The sequence below is a fragment of the Nerophis ophidion genome, linkage group LG17 (genome assembly GCF_033978795.1).
Source record: "Nerophis ophidion isolate RoL-2023_Sa linkage group LG17, RoL_Noph_v1.0, whole genome shotgun sequence".
NCBI lineage: Eukaryota > Metazoa > Chordata > Actinopteri > Syngnathiformes > Syngnathidae > Nerophis > Nerophis ophidion.
In genome coordinates this window covers 29,386,949-29,406,484 of record NC_084627.1, presented here as the reverse complement: position 1 = coordinate 29,406,484, position 19,536 = coordinate 29,386,949, and the positions used below count along the sequence as shown (strand labels likewise).

The 19,536-nt window shown below is 39.7% G+C and overlaps 1 protein-coding gene across 3 annotated transcripts in view; it reads right to left on the bottom strand.

Moving 5' to 3' along the window:
* Nucleotides 1-19,536, bottom strand: part of LOC133536308 (poly [ADP-ribose] polymerase tankyrase-1) — a 337,423-nt gene that overhangs the window by 285,208 nt on the left and 32,679 nt on the right. The window contains exon 1 of one of the 3 annotated variants that reach the window (XM_061876733.1): nucleotides 12,035-12,573. The exons of 1 other annotated variant lie outside the window; for it this stretch is intronic. In XM_061876733.1, the coding sequence (XP_061732717.1) occupies nucleotides 12,035-12,506 (472 nt within the window). In that variant the 5' untranslated portion in view covers nucleotides 12,507-12,573. Of the gene's footprint in view, nucleotides 1-12,034; nucleotides 12,574-19,536 lie in introns of those variants that run through there. One more of the 3 variants, XM_061876732.1, reaches the window with a different exon arrangement.

Genomic DNA, 19,536 nt, shown 5'->3' with positions numbered 1-19,536 from the left:
AATTATATATATTGATATATTGTAAATCATTAGTAATAATAATAACATATATTTGATATTGTTAAACAGCTATCCTGTGTTTTTGTCTAATTATAACTGTGATCAAAAATGGATTAATTCAATGATCTTGTCAACTCTAAGTATCAGTAACATTGGTATTACCAATACTGCCCATGTAACTACTTGGTATTGTATTGATACCCAAATATGTAGTATCATTTAAAGTATCCAAAAAACTAAAGAAAGGGTGCTTATTACATTTTAACAGAAATGTAAATAGAACCATGTTACAACAGAAAGTAACCCAATATTGACAAGTAAATTAATAAAAGTTTTGAGAAATTACACAACCGGAAACAAAGCAATATTACCACATAAGACAGCAGCCAAATTAAAAACCGCCTGTTTTTAAATGTGTATAATATAATTTATATGCCAAATAAAATACTGTGATATTTATCGTTATCGCAGGAAGCTGCAATAAATTATTGCAAGATAGATTTTAGGCCAAAACTCTTCAACCGGCGGCTCGTGGGCCACATTAGGCCTGCCAAAGCTTTTCAATTTGGCCCACCGAACATTACCCAAATAGGCTTGACGAAACCATTAAAACTAGGGCTGATCATTTGTGCATTACTCCTGCCACTCTGCAGGGTAACAGCAAGGCATATGTGTCAAAGTGAAGCAGCAGTGGGGTAAGTAGAAGAAGACTACTCATTCAACCTTGGAAAAAATCGAAATAAATTGCAAAAATCTGACTTTTAACAAGGACTGGACATCAAAGTATGACTGTTCTGCCCAAGCAAGTGCTCAAGTCTTGTTTCCGAGCAGACGTTTTAAGCGACGGACACATTCATCCAGACAAGCAGCAACCATGGTAGAAATTCCAGCGTGTAAGCTTCACCACAAAGAATGGAAAACCATTTGTAAGTAGATATAATTTGTGCATAAAGATATTTAGTTTGTTTTGTATTGAAATTGCCAACTTTGTGATGTATTTTCTATTTGTGGTCGTGTTATTTGTCTTAGAGTAAAACATGTCTAATACACGAAGCGCGAAATTTGTACAGTAGGGGGCGACAACGCTAATAATCACAAGTCACACACAATGTTCTGTGTGTGAATGTGTAACTGTATTCCCGGGGTCACAGCACCTGACATTGAAGCTAATCTTAGAGAGATAACTTGCAACAGGCCTAGTAAACACGTACGACAGGCTAATCGCACCACTAGCTATGCGAACACAGTAGTATATGTTGGCTCCAATGACACAAGAATGAGACAGGCAGAGATTACAAAGAGGGACATAGGTAGGACTTGTAATCTCACTAGAAAGATGTCCAGGCATCGAGCACTTGTCTCTGCCCCCCTGCCTGAGAGAGGCAATGATGAGAGATATAGCAGATTAGTCTCACTTAAAAAGTGGCTGGCTAGTTTTTGTAGACAACAGGGACTGACGATAATTGGCCCTCTTTCTGGGGCAAACCGGGCCTGCTAAAGAGAGATGGCCTTCACCATAACCAGGAAGATGCCATCATCCTGGCTAGGAACATAGATTATTGTTTGAGTCACACTTGACTAACTACACTAGAGCAAGCCCGGTCACAGGCAATTACAGTGTCTGTTAATCCAGGTGAGGAGTCAGTTAAACTAGAACTAGCCAGGGCCAGGCTGGAAAATCCATGCACACATAGCAATTCTCGTAGAATAATACACAACACACATGTTTTTTTTCAGCAGTGACTGTGCCAGAGGTGGACAAGCATTCTACTGAGGTGGCAAATTATGACACGTTCAGTGTATCGCAGCACCAAACAAACAATCTGAAGATTGCCGTCATATCAATTCCTAGATATGGTCAAAATTATTTAAGGCGCACTACGCAAAATAAACGCAACATTATTAATAGTAATACTACGGAAAACTTTAACAAAAATTTGTCAAAACAGCCCACTATGTATAACATGGGCTTTTTAAACATAAGATCATTGTCTCCCAAAACATTATTAGTTAAAGGCCTTCTGAAACCCACTACTACCCACCACACAGTCTGATAGTTTATATATCAATGTTGAAATATTAACATTGCAACACATGCCAATACGGCCTTTTTAGTTTACTAAAGTACAAATTTAAATTTCCCGGGAGTTTCGTCTTGAAAACGTCGTGTAATGATGACGTGTACGCAAGACGTCACAGGTTTTAAGGAAATATGAGCGCTGCACACACACACAGCTAAAAGTCATCTGCTTTAACGGCATAATTACACAGTATTTTGGAGATCTGTGTTGCTGAATCTTTTGCAATTTGTTCAATTAATATTGGAGAAGTCACAGTAGAAAGAAGGAGTTGGGAAGCTTCAGCCTTTAGCCACACAAACACACGGTGATTCCTTGTTCAAAATTCCTGGAGGTGAAACTTTATTAAACTATGGATCAGAGCAAACATGAATCACAACGGAATGTCAACCAGCAGTTTTCGGTGAGAAAATTGTGGTAAAAAGTTGCTTCTTACCGGAGAAAAGCTGAGCTTGTGCCGTACATAAAGCTGCCGTCGACTCCCCTGAGACATTGGCGTCAAGACACCCGTGGACGTACACCTCCGACTATCAGGTACAGTTAAACTCACTAAAACACAAGCAACACAATAGAAAGATAAGGGATTTCCCAGAAATATCCTAGTAAATGTCTCTAAAAAAAATCGGAATCCGTCCCAATGCAATCGCGTTTTTTTTTTTAACTTATTTTTTTCAATCTTTTTTTTTTCTAGTCTGTCGCTATCAATATCCTCCAACACAAATTTTTCATCCTCGCTCAAATTAATGGGGAAATTGTTGTTTTCTCGGTCCGAATAGCACTTTTTGTTGGAGGCTCCCATTAAAAACAACGTGAGGATGTGAGGAGCCCCCACACGTGTGACATGATCGTCTGCGACTTCCGGTAGAGGCAGGGAATTTCTCTTAACACCTAAAGTTGCGAACTTTATCGTGGATGTTCTCTACTAAATCCTTTCAGCAAAAATATGGCAATATCGCAAAATGATCAAGAATGACAAATAAAATGGACCTGCTATCCCCGTTTAAATAAGAAAATCTAATTTCAGTAGGCCTTTAATGAGGTCATTAGAGACAACAATCTTAGACAAATCTTTTGCGCTGAACGAGGCATCTCCTCCTAACTATACGAATGCGCATATTGCCCGTCCCCTTAAAAAGAAACCTTAACCTTACCCCTAACCTAAGTAATAAATATAAATAATTTGAGGTGCTTACTATGAGGTCTGTCGCACCACTGCCTCTATACCTGGCTGTTATCCACCGCCCCCCTCTGGGTCCTATTCGGACTTTATCAGTGAATTCTCAGAGTTCGTCGCTGATCTAGTGACACACACCGACAATATAATTGAAATTGGGACTTTGATATCCATATGAATATCCCATCAGACCCTACGTTTGTGGTGCTCCAAACTATAATTGATAGCTGTGGTCTTACACAAATAATAAATGAACCCAAGCATTGCAACGGTAATACGATAGATAAAGTTAAAGTACCAGTGATTTTCTAGTGCTTGTCATGGGTGTCACCACCTCCAAAGTTATGATGCTCCCGTATTCTAAAGTAATGTCTGATCAATACCTTATAAAATTCAAAGCTCTGACTCATTGTCAACAAGCTAAAAATAATAACTGCTTTAGTAGCCACAACATTAACGCTGCCACAAGGATGACTTTTGCTGGTCTACTGCCTTCGGTAATGCGCCATTCCCAAATGATGTGGGCTCTATCGATAACCTCAGTAACAACTTTAACGACGCCCTGCGCGAAACCATTAATAGTATAGCAGTCCTAAAAGGCGTACCCCATGGTTTACAGAAGAAACTAGAGCTCTTAAATCATCACGTAGAAATCTGGAATGCAAGGGCGCGCGACTAAATTTGAGGTTTTCCATCAAGCTTGGAGTGATAGTTTAATCATTTATAAAAGCATGCTTACCTTAGCTAAAGATTACTCAAATCTCATCCGCCTCAAAAAAAACGATCCTAAATATTCGCTAACCCAACAAGGGAGTAGTAGCTCCACCCACTCAGCAGATGACTTTATGAATTTCTTTAATAAGAAATTTGAACTCATTAGAAAAGAGATTAAAGACAACGCATCCCAGCTACAACTGGCTTATATTAACATTGATACGACTGTATCTACGACGGGGATTGCCCTCCAAAACAGTCTCTCTCTTTTTGATTAAATAACAGAGGAACTCCTACGGCGTGTAAATGGAATAAAACAAACATGTTTACTTGACCCACTTCCTGGGAAACTTATCAAGGAACTGTTGACAATATTAGGACCATCAGTGCTAAATATTATAAACTTATCACTTTCCTCTGGCACTGTTCCGCTAGCATTCAAAAAAGCAGTTATTCATCCTCTGCTCAAAAAACCTAACCTCGATCCTGACCTCAGGGCAAATCACTCTACGGAGACAGAGCTCACAAAAATGACTAATGATCTATTGCTAACGATGGATGCTCATGCATCATCCCTGTTGCTGCTTCTTGATCTTAGCGCTGATTTCGATATTATCGATCATAATATTTAACTAGAGCATATCAAAACACCTATTTGTATGTCAGACTTAGCCTTGTCTTGGTTTAACTCCTATCTTACTGACAGGATGCAGTGCGTCTCCCATAACAATGTGACCTCGGAGTATGTTAAAGTAACGTGTGGAGTTCCCCAAGGTTGGGTTCTTGGCCCTGCACTCTTCAGCGTCTACATACTGCCGCTAGGTGACATCATACGCAAATAGGGTGTTAGCTTTTGTAGTGGAATTTCTGACCTTTTGAACCATATTTTGTGTCTTTTGCATTCCAAGAGGAAAGCCTGTCAAAAAACCTTAAGAGGTCTGCTCTTTTCTTTTGTTCCTATTCAGGACCATTGAAGGATCATATGTAGGTGAAAGTTGAACTTGTGGTCGGGCTAACCATTCTACAAAATGTTTTGACTGTATATTATGACTAAGGGATTCAAGGATGTTGCAGTACACACAGGTCCAAAACAACGGGACCTTGACACAAGAGGGAAACAAATAAATGGCCAAGTAGACCAGGCCTATGAATGATTTTGCCTGATTTCGATCATCCACGTCTCTCCGGAGGAAGTTGTCTGTTTGCATGGGCAATTCAATCCAAATTGTACTTTTTGATTATGGGTAAATAAAACTTTTGTACTAAAACCACTTTGTTTGCTGTTTAAGCGTCGGACCCTCCACCACATAAGATTAGCGTTGTCGGCAGGATGGTCTAGAACGCTGCAGGTCGACATCCGCTCCCGGTCTTTTTCTCAGGCAGACGGAGGTTTGAACGCGCGCATCTAAAGGTAAGCAATTTTGCTTAAAGTGTAAAAGCTTTCTGTCTGGAGATGATCGGGATTGGTAAGACTAATTGCTGAACCTGTTTTTGATAAATAAGCTAGGTCTAACAGGTTCTCCAAAAACAACCTGGAATGGGGTATACAGTATTATGGTTGGATTGGGTTGTTTTATATGTGATTATATTGTCAGTGTGTTTGTCTGAGAACTTGTGATTTCTTGTTTTAACAATAAGGGGAATTGTTAATAGAATTGTGGTGGTTCAGGAGTGTTTTGCACAAACGATTCGAGACAAATACATTTTTTAACTTCTTCCCCCCTCTTGCAAAACGGGAAAGGGGGGTCTTCTTCTGCAAGTAAGCCAGTTTAGCACCGTCTGTGTACAGCTAAAGTAAAGGCATTCGTCACTAGCTGGCGGTACATTTGACTATAAAAAAATTGTTACATTTGTGAATGTACGACACATCTGTCTTTGTGGAGCTGCAGCAGTAGAAAAGCCTCATTTTTAGTGACCTTTTCAGTGACTCCGGTAAAGGAGTATGACTGAGCTGATGTTTTTCACAATGTTCTGATTAGTGGGCTGCAGTTAGACAGATGGAGATTGGGCTCCATACGGTAGAGCTTTGGTGAAACTTGGTGAAACTGTTTGGAACTGACCATACATGTGACCGTAGAGTTGGCGGGTGATGACCAGTGATTCTATGGTGCTTTAAGCTTTGTGCCATGATGGTCAGGAAGGTAACGTAGAGTTGCTCCGCAAGGCGGGATCATCCCCGCATTATGCGCAAAATGTCTGCGTTTAAAGAGACGGCCGTTCCACAAAAAGCACGCGTGCACAATTGTTTATATTAGTCCGGACATGGGGTGGGTTGCATTTTGTTAATGTGTGTGTATATTGGTGAATGTTGAGAAGTGTGTTGGATGTGGAGTGATTCAGTTTTTGTTGGTACATTTATATATATGCGTGTTTTAATAACCATTATGCATGCACCTACGGGTCTGATCTGTTTTATTTCCCTCGCTAGAAAGATAATCATTACTCCCACACTCCCACATCCTCAACCCCCTTTGGTGCTGTGAGCAGATCACGCTTTTCTCACATCCCTGCTAATCAGTAAAAGTTGGGAAATTGTCCAAAATGTGTGTGTTTATGAGAAGATAGAAGTTTATGTTCAGAAAACATATGAGTGATGGATGGATCCATCCATCCATCCATTTATCATTTTCCGCTTATCGGATGTCGGGTCGCGGGGGCAGCAACCTAAGCAGAGAAGCCCAGACTTCCCTCTCCCGAGCCACTTCGTCCAGCTCAGAGTGAATAATAAATGTTGTTTATTATTATTAAGGTCTGATATAATACAGCTGTGCTTCTGGGTGAGAAAAATAATTGACTGTTGAGGTTGTTTTTAACTGTGTTGGTGATTCCACCCGGTTAACTGTGTGGGTGTGATTGTGACTATGCGATATTGTAGTTTTGACTACTGAAAAAGGCTCTCTCTCTTTGTTAAAAAATGTTTTTGTTGTGCGCGTGTGACGCAGTAATAAAAAGAGGTGTTGTGAGAGATAAGACATAGCTGTTTAACTATTACCCTCCATTCCTTTCCGAATATATTTTGTTGTATGCAAGTTCAAAGTTTGAAATAGCACACAGTGTGAATGAAATACGAGAGGAGCCTCTGTTAGGAGACATTTGAGATAAGGGACGTGTCTTGGAAATAAAGGCGTGTGACGAGGCTGTGTGACATGCTGCACGTTAGACGTGGGCCGGAGAAGTGTGTCACTGTTAGCATAGCAAAGCATAGCATAGCTTAGCAGAAATTAGATTAGCATAGGATTTGTTTAGTATTGAGCTAGCTTAGGAAACATTTGCTTACTGAGGCCTAGTAAGGCGAGGTTAGCATTTAGCTTGGCATTACTAAGTGTGTTTGAACAGCTGTTCTCAGTCTGTAGAGAGTACTGGTAGTTGGTGCTTGCTAATTCCAGTAAAATAAAAGGTATATCAATAAATAAACATTTAAATATCAATTAAAAAAATAATAACTTAGATTTATATTGCGCTTTTCTAAACAAAGCGCTCACAGAGAAATAGGACTCAACATTCATTCACACCTGGTGGTGGTAAGCTACACCAGTAGCCACAGCTGCCTTGGGGTAGACTGACGGAAGCGTGGCTGCCAGTTTGCGCCTACAGCCCCTCCGACCACCACCTATCATTCATTCATCCACCAGTGTGAGCGGCACCGGGGGCAAAGGGTGAAGTGTCCTGCCCAAGGACACAACGGCAGCGATTTTTTGGATGTCAAAAGGTGGGAAGCGGCCCTGCAACCCTCAGGTTTCTGGCCAGCCGCTCTACCCACTACGCCATGCCGCCCCAATAAATACATTTGGGTAGTTTTGAATAAATGTTTATATAGCAAATACATTAAATAAAGTTAAAAAGTAAATTCAATAAACTTGAATTTAATTTTGATAAAGGTGAATTGATTATTTAAATGTATTAACATTTTAATTATTTTAAGAATAATCACAATAGAACAACATTTTAATTTATATCCTAAAATATTTTTAACTCTCCAAGGTTTCCCATTAGTTACTGTCACCGATGTCCCACCGGGTGTGAGTTTTCCTTGACCTTATGTGGGCTCCGCCAAGGATGTCGTCGTGGTTTGTGCAGCCCTCCGACACTAGTGATCTAGGGCTATATAAATAAACATTGATTTATTGATGATTTATTGTGTCAAATGTTTTTGTTAAATTCATTAATGCGGCCGCACATTCTTTACCGTCTATCGCATTGGTCATTTCCTCTGTTATTTTGATTAATACTATTGATGTTGAGATATTTGCTCTGAATCCAAATTGGTACTCCACGAGAGTCCCACTTTTGTTGATAAAAGTATCTTATCGGCTATTGAATAGTTTTTCCATGATTTTGGAGAATTAAGGAAATAATGAAACTGACCCATCATCTGCATTTGGAATTCTTTGCCCCAGATTTTTCCGATATTAACAAAGTAATATCGGAAGTAATTAAAACGTTCCAACTATTTGGTCCATATTGTCATTTTGTGCATTTCCATCTAGAAAGTACTGGGAGTATATCTTTCTTAGTACCATTTTTAATGATGCTGTTTAGGATGCTCATGTTGCTCTCATGTTGTTTCTGTTCTTGTTTAATAATTGACTGTAGTATTCCCTCTTAGATGTTCGTAGTATACCAATTAGCTTGTTTTTATATTTCTTATAATTATTTTCCGCCTCTATAGATCTCTGTGTTTGGATTGTTGTTGACACTGTTGTATTTTACAAGACTGATTTATTTTGGATTGATGTGTTTTTAAGGAGATGAATGGAAGAATGGATGTATTAGTTTTTAATTGTGAGAGACAGAGAGAGACAGAGAGAGAGAGAGAGAGAGAGAGAGCAGGAGAGGTTTGAAGGGAAGATGAAGAGAATGGTTTGGAAAAAGGAAGAGAAAAAGGATGGTTATAACCTTACGTGAATGGTTTCTAGGAGAGGAGAATAGAAATAGAAACTGTGTGAAGTGTAAGGAAAAGATGGATACAGGATGTGGTTTGTAAAGGAAAAAGCAAGTTGAAGAAAAGATAAGAAAGTGACAAATGAAGGTATTCGTAAATGGTATTTGTGTGTCAGCGAATGCTGCAAGTTTGTTTGTATGTTTGTTTGGCTGGGTGTTAACTCCTAAAGCTGAAATACATTTGTATTTTATAGTTATTTTTACTTTACCTATTTCAGAAATCAATATTCCCCGTAAATTATAATTGTCTCCTCTTAATGTAAATAAGCTAAGAACAAGCTGGAAGGGCTGTTTTTTACTCGAAACATAATTTCCATTGTTTTTAAAAAACTAAATATCTGACCATTTTAGCATATTAGAACTTATAAATAATGGATTGGTATGTTCATAGTAGCATGTTTTGTGTATTATTCTAATGATTTGTTTTTAAGATTAAGTATTGGATTTATATTTGTTCCATAAACATTTTCCCAAAAACAATATGTTTTTGGGAAAATGGCGTGGCGCAGTGGGAGAGTGGCCGTGCGCAACCCGAGGGGCCCTGGTTCAAATCCCACCTAGTACCAACCTCGTCACATCCGTTGTGTCCTGAGCAAGACACTTCACCCTTGCTCCTGATGGGTGCTGGTTGGTGCCTTGCATGGCAGCTCCCTCCCATCAGTGTGTGAAAGTGTGTGTGAATGGGTAAATGTGGAAGTAGTGTCAAAGCGCTTTGAGTACCTTGAAGGTAGAAAAGCGCGATACAAGTACAACCCATTTAAATATGGAAAAAATAAAAGAATAATACAAGATATGCAGACATTTCTTATTCAGCATGTCCTACTTTATACAGAATAGCAATGGATCTGGATATTTTTCCCTTTATATATTCAATATGCGGTTTCAAGTCTTCTCCTGAACAATATACATTTGTATCATCTGCAAACGTAATACATTTTAATTTATTAGATACTGAACAAATATTTAAATTAAGTACAAATAACTTAAGTGCCAATAACAAAGCTTGTGGAACCCCACAAGTTACTCTTTTTGGCTGTGATTTAGTCGTGTTAATTTCCACATATTGAGATCTATTACTTAACTAACCACTGTTGTGAAATACCTCTTATGCCATAGTTTTACAATTTATGGGGTATTGAGATAGGATTGTGAGGAAAATGTCTGCTGTGGTGGAGGTGAAAATTAATATAATAAAAGTAAGTTTTAAGTCATTTAACTTTGAAGTGTAGACTAACATTTTTAGGTTGGAATATTTTATTTTTTAGACATTGCATTTCACCATACATCTAGGTCAGGGGTCTCAGACACGTGGCCCGAGGGCCAATAGCGGCCCGCGAGACGTTATTTTGCGGCCCCCACCTTAATATGAAAGTTTTAAGTTAGTGCGGCCCGCAAGTTTTAATGTAAATGGAGCTTGACTGCGTTGTGTTATTTGGGTCCAAAATGGCTCTTTCAACGTTCTGAGTTGCCTACCTCTGCGTTACTGGAAAAGCGGCAAGTGAGTGAAAGCGACAGAAACGTTGCCATGGAGACGAGAGTTTTCTTACGTGCCCGGCTGCAGGTACACTGCGAGACCTGTCTGTCAGTAATAACAGTCCTCGATAACCTGGACCAATTCAAATTGGGTTTTTTTATTGTTTGATTTGCATTGCCTCACACGATGAACACTACATATATTTCTATATGACTCCGGATAATACTCCGGGAGCCGTCACTTTTTTGCGCTCGCTATCCGCCGACTACCGTGTTGTTGTAGGGAGTGAAAGCAGAACGACACACATTGTGGAAATAACATTATTCTCCGTGCATTCTCCGTAACATTATTTTCCATGCTGAGGAGTATGCAAACATTTTTTGAGGAAATCCATTTCTTGCGGATAACTTTTCCATCTGTCATATCAAAAGCAACCGCTCGCTCTTTCTCACTTGTGCCAACGCATGTACATATGGCACTGAGCCAGTGATGCGTTTACAGCCACACAAAAAGTCGGACATTATGTGCACATTATGTGTAATTCCAGGTCGTTACACTATGATTTACCAATTAAATGTGTGCTCATTCTACTGTCATTTATTAAGAATCTTAATTTATAAATATTAATCATTAAATGCTGATATTATATTAAAGAAATACTAATAAAAATATATATATTTTACAAACGGAAAGTTGCAGGAATGTACACATGATCCAGTGCTTACATCTCATTGTGCAACATGTGAATGTTTTATTGGGAACTAAATGCGATATCTGAAAGGGGTACATATGATTTCCAAAGCAGGACCCCACCCAGACACACAATACTGGTATACAGCTCATGAAAAACAATATTTGTTGTTCTTGTCATTGTAAGTGGGCCAAAACACTTCTATTAGAAAATGATCACATGGAAGTAACTGCTGTCATTTGATTATAATAATAAGAAATGTAACTTGTTATTTATTCAGGTTTGGGACAGGTGTGCTAAAGATGTGGCCACAGTGTGCACGTCTGATGTTGCTCACATTTGCTCCGTTGAATGCTCAAGGAGTTTTTGCATTTGCTCACACACATGAAAAATTAGAGGGAACATTGCTTACAATATTCCAAAAATTGATCCCAGAAAGTTGTGTAAAACATCTGATGATTAGCAATCAATAATCATGGCAGTATCGGTAACAGTTTCTCTGGATTTCATAAATCTTTGTAAGGCTATATCTAACCCTCTTGCAATAATTTCTTGGTTTTGTTGGGGTTTTTTTTGCTCGTTTCTTCCCATCATGTCCTCTGTGGGGCTCTGTGTGTGGTATATGACATGTCAGTGTGTGATCAAAAACAATAAATTAAATACATATAATTGATCCTTTTAAACTAAGTGTGTAAAGACGTTTAACGTCATGAACAATGTAGTAAAATGTTTCTAATACTTTGCTTCGACATAACCACTCTTTTGCAAATAATTCACATAGTGTTACCGTATTGAATATTATTTTACATACACCTACTTGTTAGAACAGTCTCATGAGCATAATTCAAACAGTCGACTATTTTCACATGTAGGTGCAAAGCCCTAAAAAGTCTTGTGATTGTGCTAAAAACAGGATGTTTATGTCAGGTCGGTGACTTTGTTTGTAAATATATTTTAGTTACCTGCAGCAAAGTGTAAAGGTGTCGATTTACGTCCTGTCATGTCTTTAGCGTTCACGTTGGCTGTATCCACTAGTTTCTTCACCCTCGAAACATCTCCATTCCGACATGCTTCAAACAGCTCCCTGAACACTCCGTTCGGACACCCTAAAAAACCGTTGCCGCTGCCCGTGTTACCGCTACAGGAGTCCGGCGTCGAGGCTGCACTCGCGCCGCTGCCCTCCGTAGATGTCGGGGAGCTAGCTTTGCTGCTAGACCCGCTGCTGTGGGCGAAAGATGGAGAGGCAGCGGGGGTGGAGGGAGAGGTTGGGTCCGGGGAAGCTTCGCCGTCTGCTACACTGTCCGCACCGGCTCCACGGGTGAGAGGCACGGAATCGTAGGACAGGGCCAGAGGCGAGCCCAGCGGGGTGACTGCGAACGAGGCGCCTCCGGGCGGGGAAGAGAGAAGCTGAAAGGAGCGACGAGGGGTCGCCATTTTCACAGTCCCTACTAGCAACAAAACATTGCTGACAACTTCCTGTAAATCGAACCTAATCTTCCGGTTCGTTTAGGGGGGTAATTTGTCTTCTTTGTGTTTTGGCATCCAACTGAATGGTGCATTACCGCTACTTTCTGCTCCGGGTTGTGGGTCAGACAGTAGTGCACAACCTAAATCCCCATTTCACAAAAAAACTTGAAATAAACAAAAAATAAATGAATATAATTAAATATCTATCCAATCATTTACCCACGTGCACCTGCTCTATCTTTTAACCCACCTCTTCCTATAATATAACCCTGTGCTCTTCAAAAACTCCATTAGTGCACTCACCTGCTTTCTATCCCTCATATTTAACACCCCAGCCATTGTTAATTCATGAATACCTATAACATAGCCTATTCTTAAAGGCCTACTGAAACCCACTACTACCCACCACACAGTCTGAAAGTTTATATATCAATGATGAAATATTAACATTGCAACACATGCCAATACAGCCTTTTTAGTTTACTAAATTGCAATTTTAAACTTTCAGCGAGTTTCTTGTTGAAAACGTCGCGGAATGATGACGTATCCGCATGACGTCACGGACTGTAAGGAAATAGCGCTGCACCAAACACGGCTAAAAGTTGTCACTGTTCATGGTGTTATTACACAGTATTCTGGACATCTGTGTTGCTGAATCTTTTGCAATGTGTTCATTTAATAATGGAGACTATAAAGAACAATGCTGTTGGTGGAAAGCGGTGGATTGCAGCTGTCGTTAGCACCGAGACATAGCCGGTGTTTCTTTGTTTGTTGTGAAGCTTTAACACAGAGCGGTCAAGCGAACATGTTTTCTCTATGTCAACCAGCATGTTTTTGGATAGGGAAATTGTGATATATATCTTACCAGAGAAATCATTGGATTATTCGTCGTCCTGCAGCAGCTGTTTAAAAGGCAGCTGTGAGCTTGGCTCCTCTGCTTCTCTCTGAGATACTTCGTGTTCACCGCAGCCATCCGACCTCGAGGTATGTCTTTACAATCTTTAAAATCTCACTAAAACACTATTAAAACAATAAGCAGATAAAGTATCTTCCAGTATTGTCCTAGTAAATGTGTCTAATTACATCTGAAACGCTCACACTGCCGCCGCCCAGAGCCGTCGCTTTTTTCTTTCTTTCTAGTCCTTCACTATCAATATCCTAATTCACGAATCTTTCATCCTCGCTCAAATTAATGGGGAAATTGTCGTTTTCTCGGTCCGAATTGCTCTTACTGCTGGTGGCTCCCATTAAAAACAATGTGAATATATGTGGAGCCCTGCAACTTGTGACGTCACGCGCACATACTTCCGGTAAAGGCAGGGCTTTTCTATTAGCGACCAAAAGTTGCGAACTTTATCGTCGATGTTTTCTACTAAATCCTTTCAGCAAAAATATGGCAATAATCGCGAAATGATCAAGTATGACACATAGAATGGACCTGGTATTCCCGTTTAAATAAGAAAATCTAATTTCAGTAGGCCTTTAATCTCATCAGTATAATTTCTTACCTTCTCATTGCACTTCCAACTAGGGCTGGGCGATATATTGATATACGATATATATCGCGGGTTTGTCTCTGTGCGATATAGAAAATGACTATATTGTAATAGTCGAGTAGATGTTCTCACACAGCTGTGGGCATTACACTCTCCTCGTTTTTTCCTGTGTCTCCTCACAGACCAGCAGGCGCACATTCATACGTCACGCACCGTCACGTCATACGTATACGCCCTCGCCCAGCAGAAAGGGGGGCGTGGCTAACGTTAGCTGTGATGCTAGCGGGTTGTTGCGGAGAAAAAATGTGCGAATATCGTAACAAATGAATTGATTAACGTGGACCCCGACTTAAACAAGTTGAAAAACTTATTCGGGTGTTACCATTTAGTGGTCGATTGTACGGAATATGTACTGAACTGTGCAATCTACTAACAAAAATATCAATCAATCAATCAATGAAGGAGGAATTAATTCCCAAGAAAAACAGCACGGGGCCCATCGTCTGGCGGTGGTTCGGCTTCAAGCGGGAAGATGTCGAATAGACAACATTAATTTGTCATTTGTGGGACACAAGCTTTACTACCAAAAGTAGCATTACTGCTAATATGCAGCATCATTTGAAAAGTCACCTGGTTCAGCTTCAAGCGGGAAGATGTCGAATAGACAACATTAATTTGTCATTTGTGGGACACAAGCTTTACTACCAAAAGTAGCATTACTGCTAATATGCAGCATCATTTGAAAAGTCACCTGCTAATAACTTTAATAAATACAGTTTTGGTAAATTGACTTAGTTGTGATTTCCTTCTCTGCATGAAAGTTTAAAAGTAGCATATATTAGTGCAGTATGAACAAGAATGTTTTAATATAGACACGTAGAATCATCATACTGTTGTAATTATATGCATCAAGTGTTCATTCAAGGCTAAGGCAAAAATATCGTAATATATATAGTATATCGCGATATGGCCTAAAAATATTGCGGTATTAAAAAAAGGCAATATCGCCCAGCCATACTTCCAACCATTTCCATTTTTACACTCTGCTGTATTTCCCATAACTGTCTTCTTTTGACTTCTCTATCCCACCTCTTTTGCCATTCTTCAACACTTCCTGCAAATTTCGCATTTCACCCCTGCCTTGCACATATTTACATGCATCTTTACATTTTCTTTTCTTTAAGCTTTCTTCGCAAACTCATCTGCTTTTACATTTACCCTCACACCTTCATGTGCCGGTACACACAAAAACTTAATCTTCCTTTTTTCAATTTTTATGTTTGTGACTGTTTGCAACACTTTCCATAAAATTTCCTGAACTTGGGCTGTTTGAGTGAAATGACTTTATCCTTCTTAGTTAGCTCCGCCCACTTCCATTCCACCATTATTGCCACCACTTCCTTTGTGTACACCACGAGATTGTCTGATGCACTTCTGTTCACCCCGATTCCTTTTGTTGCCACCACTACCCCATCTGTATACACCAATGTGACATTTCCATACTAATTTATTATGTGCTCATTGAATTCACTTATCTGTATCGATCCGTTGTGGTAAAGAAAGCGCTGAGCCGGAAGGCACAGCTCTCAATTTACCGGTCGACCTACATTCCCATCCTCACCTATGGTCATTAGCTTTGGGTTATAACCGAAAAGACGATCCCGGGTACAAGCGACCAACATTTGTTTCCTGCATCGGGTGGCGGGGCTCTCCCTTAGAGATAGGGTAAGAAGCTTTGTCAAAGGAGCTCAAAGTAATCCGCTGCTCCGCCACATCAAGAGGAGCCAGATGAGGTGGTTCGGGCATCTGGTCAAAATGCCACCTGGACGCCTCCCTGGGGAAGTGTTTAGGGCACGTTCGACCAGTAGGAGGCCTCGGAGAAGATCCAGGATACTATGTCTAACGCCTGGCTTGGGAATGCCTCAAGATCCCCCAGGAGGAGCTGGACAAAGTGGCTGGGGAGAGGGAAGTCTGTGCTTCTCTGCTTAGGTTGCTGCCCCCGTGACCTGACCTCAGACAGGCATAAGAAAAAGGGTGGATGGATGCATGGAGGAATACACTTAAGTTATTTACATTCTTTTTTTTTTTACTTTTATTAAATGCCAATCTACTTCTGGTCTAACCGGCATCCATGGAGCTATCACTGGGTAAGCCACTGTGGGGCTTTACTTACATCTTTATATACAAACCTAGTTTCCATATGAGTTGGGAAACTGTGTTAGATGTAAATATAAACAGAATACAATGATGTGCAAATCCTTTTTAACCCATATTCAATTGAATGCACTACAAAGACAAGATATTTGATGTTCAAACTCATAAACTTTTTTTTTTTTTGCATATAGTAATTAACTTAGAATTTCATGGCTGCAACACGTGCCAAAGTAGTTGGGAAAGGGCATGTTCACCACTGTGTTACATCGCCTTTTCTTTTAACAACACTCAATAAACGTTTGGTAACTGAGGAAACTAATTGTTGAAAAGTGGAATTCTTTCCCATTCTTGTTTTATGTAGACCTTCAGTCGTTCAACAGTCCGGGGTCTCCGCTGTCGTATTTTACACTTCATAATGCGCCACACATTTTCGATGGGAGATAGGTCTGGACTGAAGGCAGGCCAGGAAAGTACCCACACTCTTTTTTTAGGAAGCCACGCTGTTGTAACACGTGCTGAATGTGGCTCGGTATTGTCTTGCTGAAATAAGCAGGGGCGTCCATGAAAAAGACGGCGCTTAGATGGCAGCATATGTTGTTCCAAAACCTGTATGTACCTTTCAGCATTGATGGTGCCTTCACAGATGTGTAAGTTACCCATGCCTTGTGCACTAATGCACCCCCATACTATCACAGATGCTGGCTTTTGAACTTTGCGTCGATAACAGTCTGGATGGTTCGCTTCCCCTTTGGTGATGTTGAATATTTCCAAAAACAATTTGAAATGTGGACTCGTCAGACCGCAGAACACTTTTCCACGTTTTCTGGATGTTGTTGATAAATGGCTTTTGCTTTGCATAGTAGAGCTTTAACTTGCACTTAAAGATGTAGCGGTGAACTGTATTTAGTGAGAGTGGCTTTCTGAAGTGTTCCTGAGCCCATGAGGTGATATCCTTTAGAGATTGATGTCCGTTTTTGATACAGTGCCGTCTGAGGGATCGAAGGTCACGGTCATTCAATGTTGGTTTGCGGCCATGCCGCTTACGTGGAGTGATTTCTCCAGATTCTCTGAACCTTTTGATGATCTTATGGACCGTAGATGTTGAAATCCCTAAATTTCTTGCAATTGCACTTTGAGAAACGATGTTCTTAAACTGTTTGACTATTTGTTCTCGCAGTTGTGGACAAAGGGGTGTACCTCGCCCCATCCTTTCTTGTGAAAGACTGAGCATTTTTTGGAAAGCTGTTTTTATACCCAATCATGGCACCCACCTGTTCCCAATTAGCCTGCACACCTGTGGGATGTTCCAAATAAGTGTTTGATGAGCATTCCTCAACTTTATCAGCATTTATGCCCACCTTTTCCAACTTCTTTGTCACATGTTGCTGGCATCAAATTCTAAAGTTAATGATTATTTGCAAAAAAGAAATGTTTATCAGTTTGAACATCAAATATGTTGTCTTTGTAGCATATTCAACTGAATATGGGTTGAAAATGATTTGCAAATCATTGTATTCCGTTTATATTTACATCTAACACAATTTCCCAAATCATATGGAAACGGGATTTGTATAATATTCCAATTTCTGACTGCTCCCACTCTCCCAGCACTCCTCCAGCACAGCCTTAGTTTGGTTGTGAGTCATCGTGTCTCCGCAGATGTGCCCAATAATTTCTTATTAACTACTTCCTTCTGATATTTAATGGCATTTTTACCATCTCCCCTAGAAGTTCTGACAGTGGTGAAATTTTAAAAGCACCGCTGCACACTCTTAACCCTTGCGCTTGCACATCATCCAACTTTTTGATTACTAATTTTGCTGCTGAACAATACGCCATACATCCATAGTCAACCTTTGACTAAATCAAGGCCACATAAACTCTTTTAACCCTTCTATTATGTTGAGGGTCAATTTGACCCATTTCAGTTTTTGTGTTGATCAAAGTACTGGTTATCCTTTCCTTTTCTTGCTGAAATTTGGTGACTTTTCCTCATCTAGGGTCATGAACTGGTGTGTAAAATCTGGACACTATGTTGAGTAGTGGAATGTCTTGCAGAGTTTGTATACAAAGATGATGTTGCGGGTCATTTTGACCCATACGCTTTAATGTGGGTAAATAGCCAAAATAAACAAGTCTCTTTGATGTACTTTTTACTTTGATGTACAATTGTTTGTATTTTCATTGCCTCTGAGACCCAGAGCCAGGTGTGTGAAGAGAGGGAACTTTCTCAAGCTTGTCCTTGTCACTGTTCTCATGTCATCTCTTTGACAAACTCACCAAAAATGAGCTCCAGAAGGATGACATCTGAGGAGACAAGGACAAGTGTGAGAAAGTTCCCTCTCTTCACACACCTGGCTTTGGGTCTCAGGACAATCAAAATACAAACAATTGTACATCAAAGTAAAAAGTTCATCAAGGAGACATGTTTATTTTTGGATCTGAACAGCTATTTACCCACATTAAAGCGCCTGGGTCAAAATGACTCGCAACATCATCTTTTTATACAAACTCTGCACAAACATTCCACTACACAACAAAGTTTCCAGATTTACACACCAGTTCATGACCCTAGATGAGGAAAAGTCACCAGACTTCAGCAAGAAAAAGAAAGGATAACCAGTACTTTGATCAACACAAAAACTGAAATGGGTCAAATTGACCCTTAACATAATACAATTGGAATAAAAAATGTATTGTATGTCACTTTTCTAAATGTTTATACAACCTAAAATAAAATTGTTATTGGTTTAACCTGTTTTCTTGACTGTTTTGAGTGCATTTACACAGTATGGGTCAAAACGACCCGCAACATAATAAATGTCATTTTCCAACATAATACAAGGGTTAAGAGATGCACAACTCACCCCACAGGTGCTACCTGACAAACACCTCATTACACGTATTACCTTTTTACACTCATCCACAAATTGCTGTATATGTCCCTTCCATATTAGTCTTGCATCAAAGACGACATCTACAAATTTGAACTGTTGAAAATTTTGGTAATGCTTGCATTGTTTTTGTAGCAATTTAGTAAAACACACAGTAGTTGTAAACGTTGTCAACAGTAAAGAGTTTTCTTTGAAATCTGGACCTTTTCACACATTAGCAAACAATAACACAGACATACTCTTACAGATACCGGTATTTACTTTTGTTGAATTGTAATAGTAAGTCGCGTAAGATGACTCGAAAAATAAATTACTTTGTTATGTTTTTACAGATGAATGTTGAAGCATATAACTTATAACAACTATGTAGTGAATCAGCAATATTCCTTTTACTGGACTACAAACAGTCGCAGAATGTGTGTATCAACAAATTGTAGTTATTTTTGTATGGCA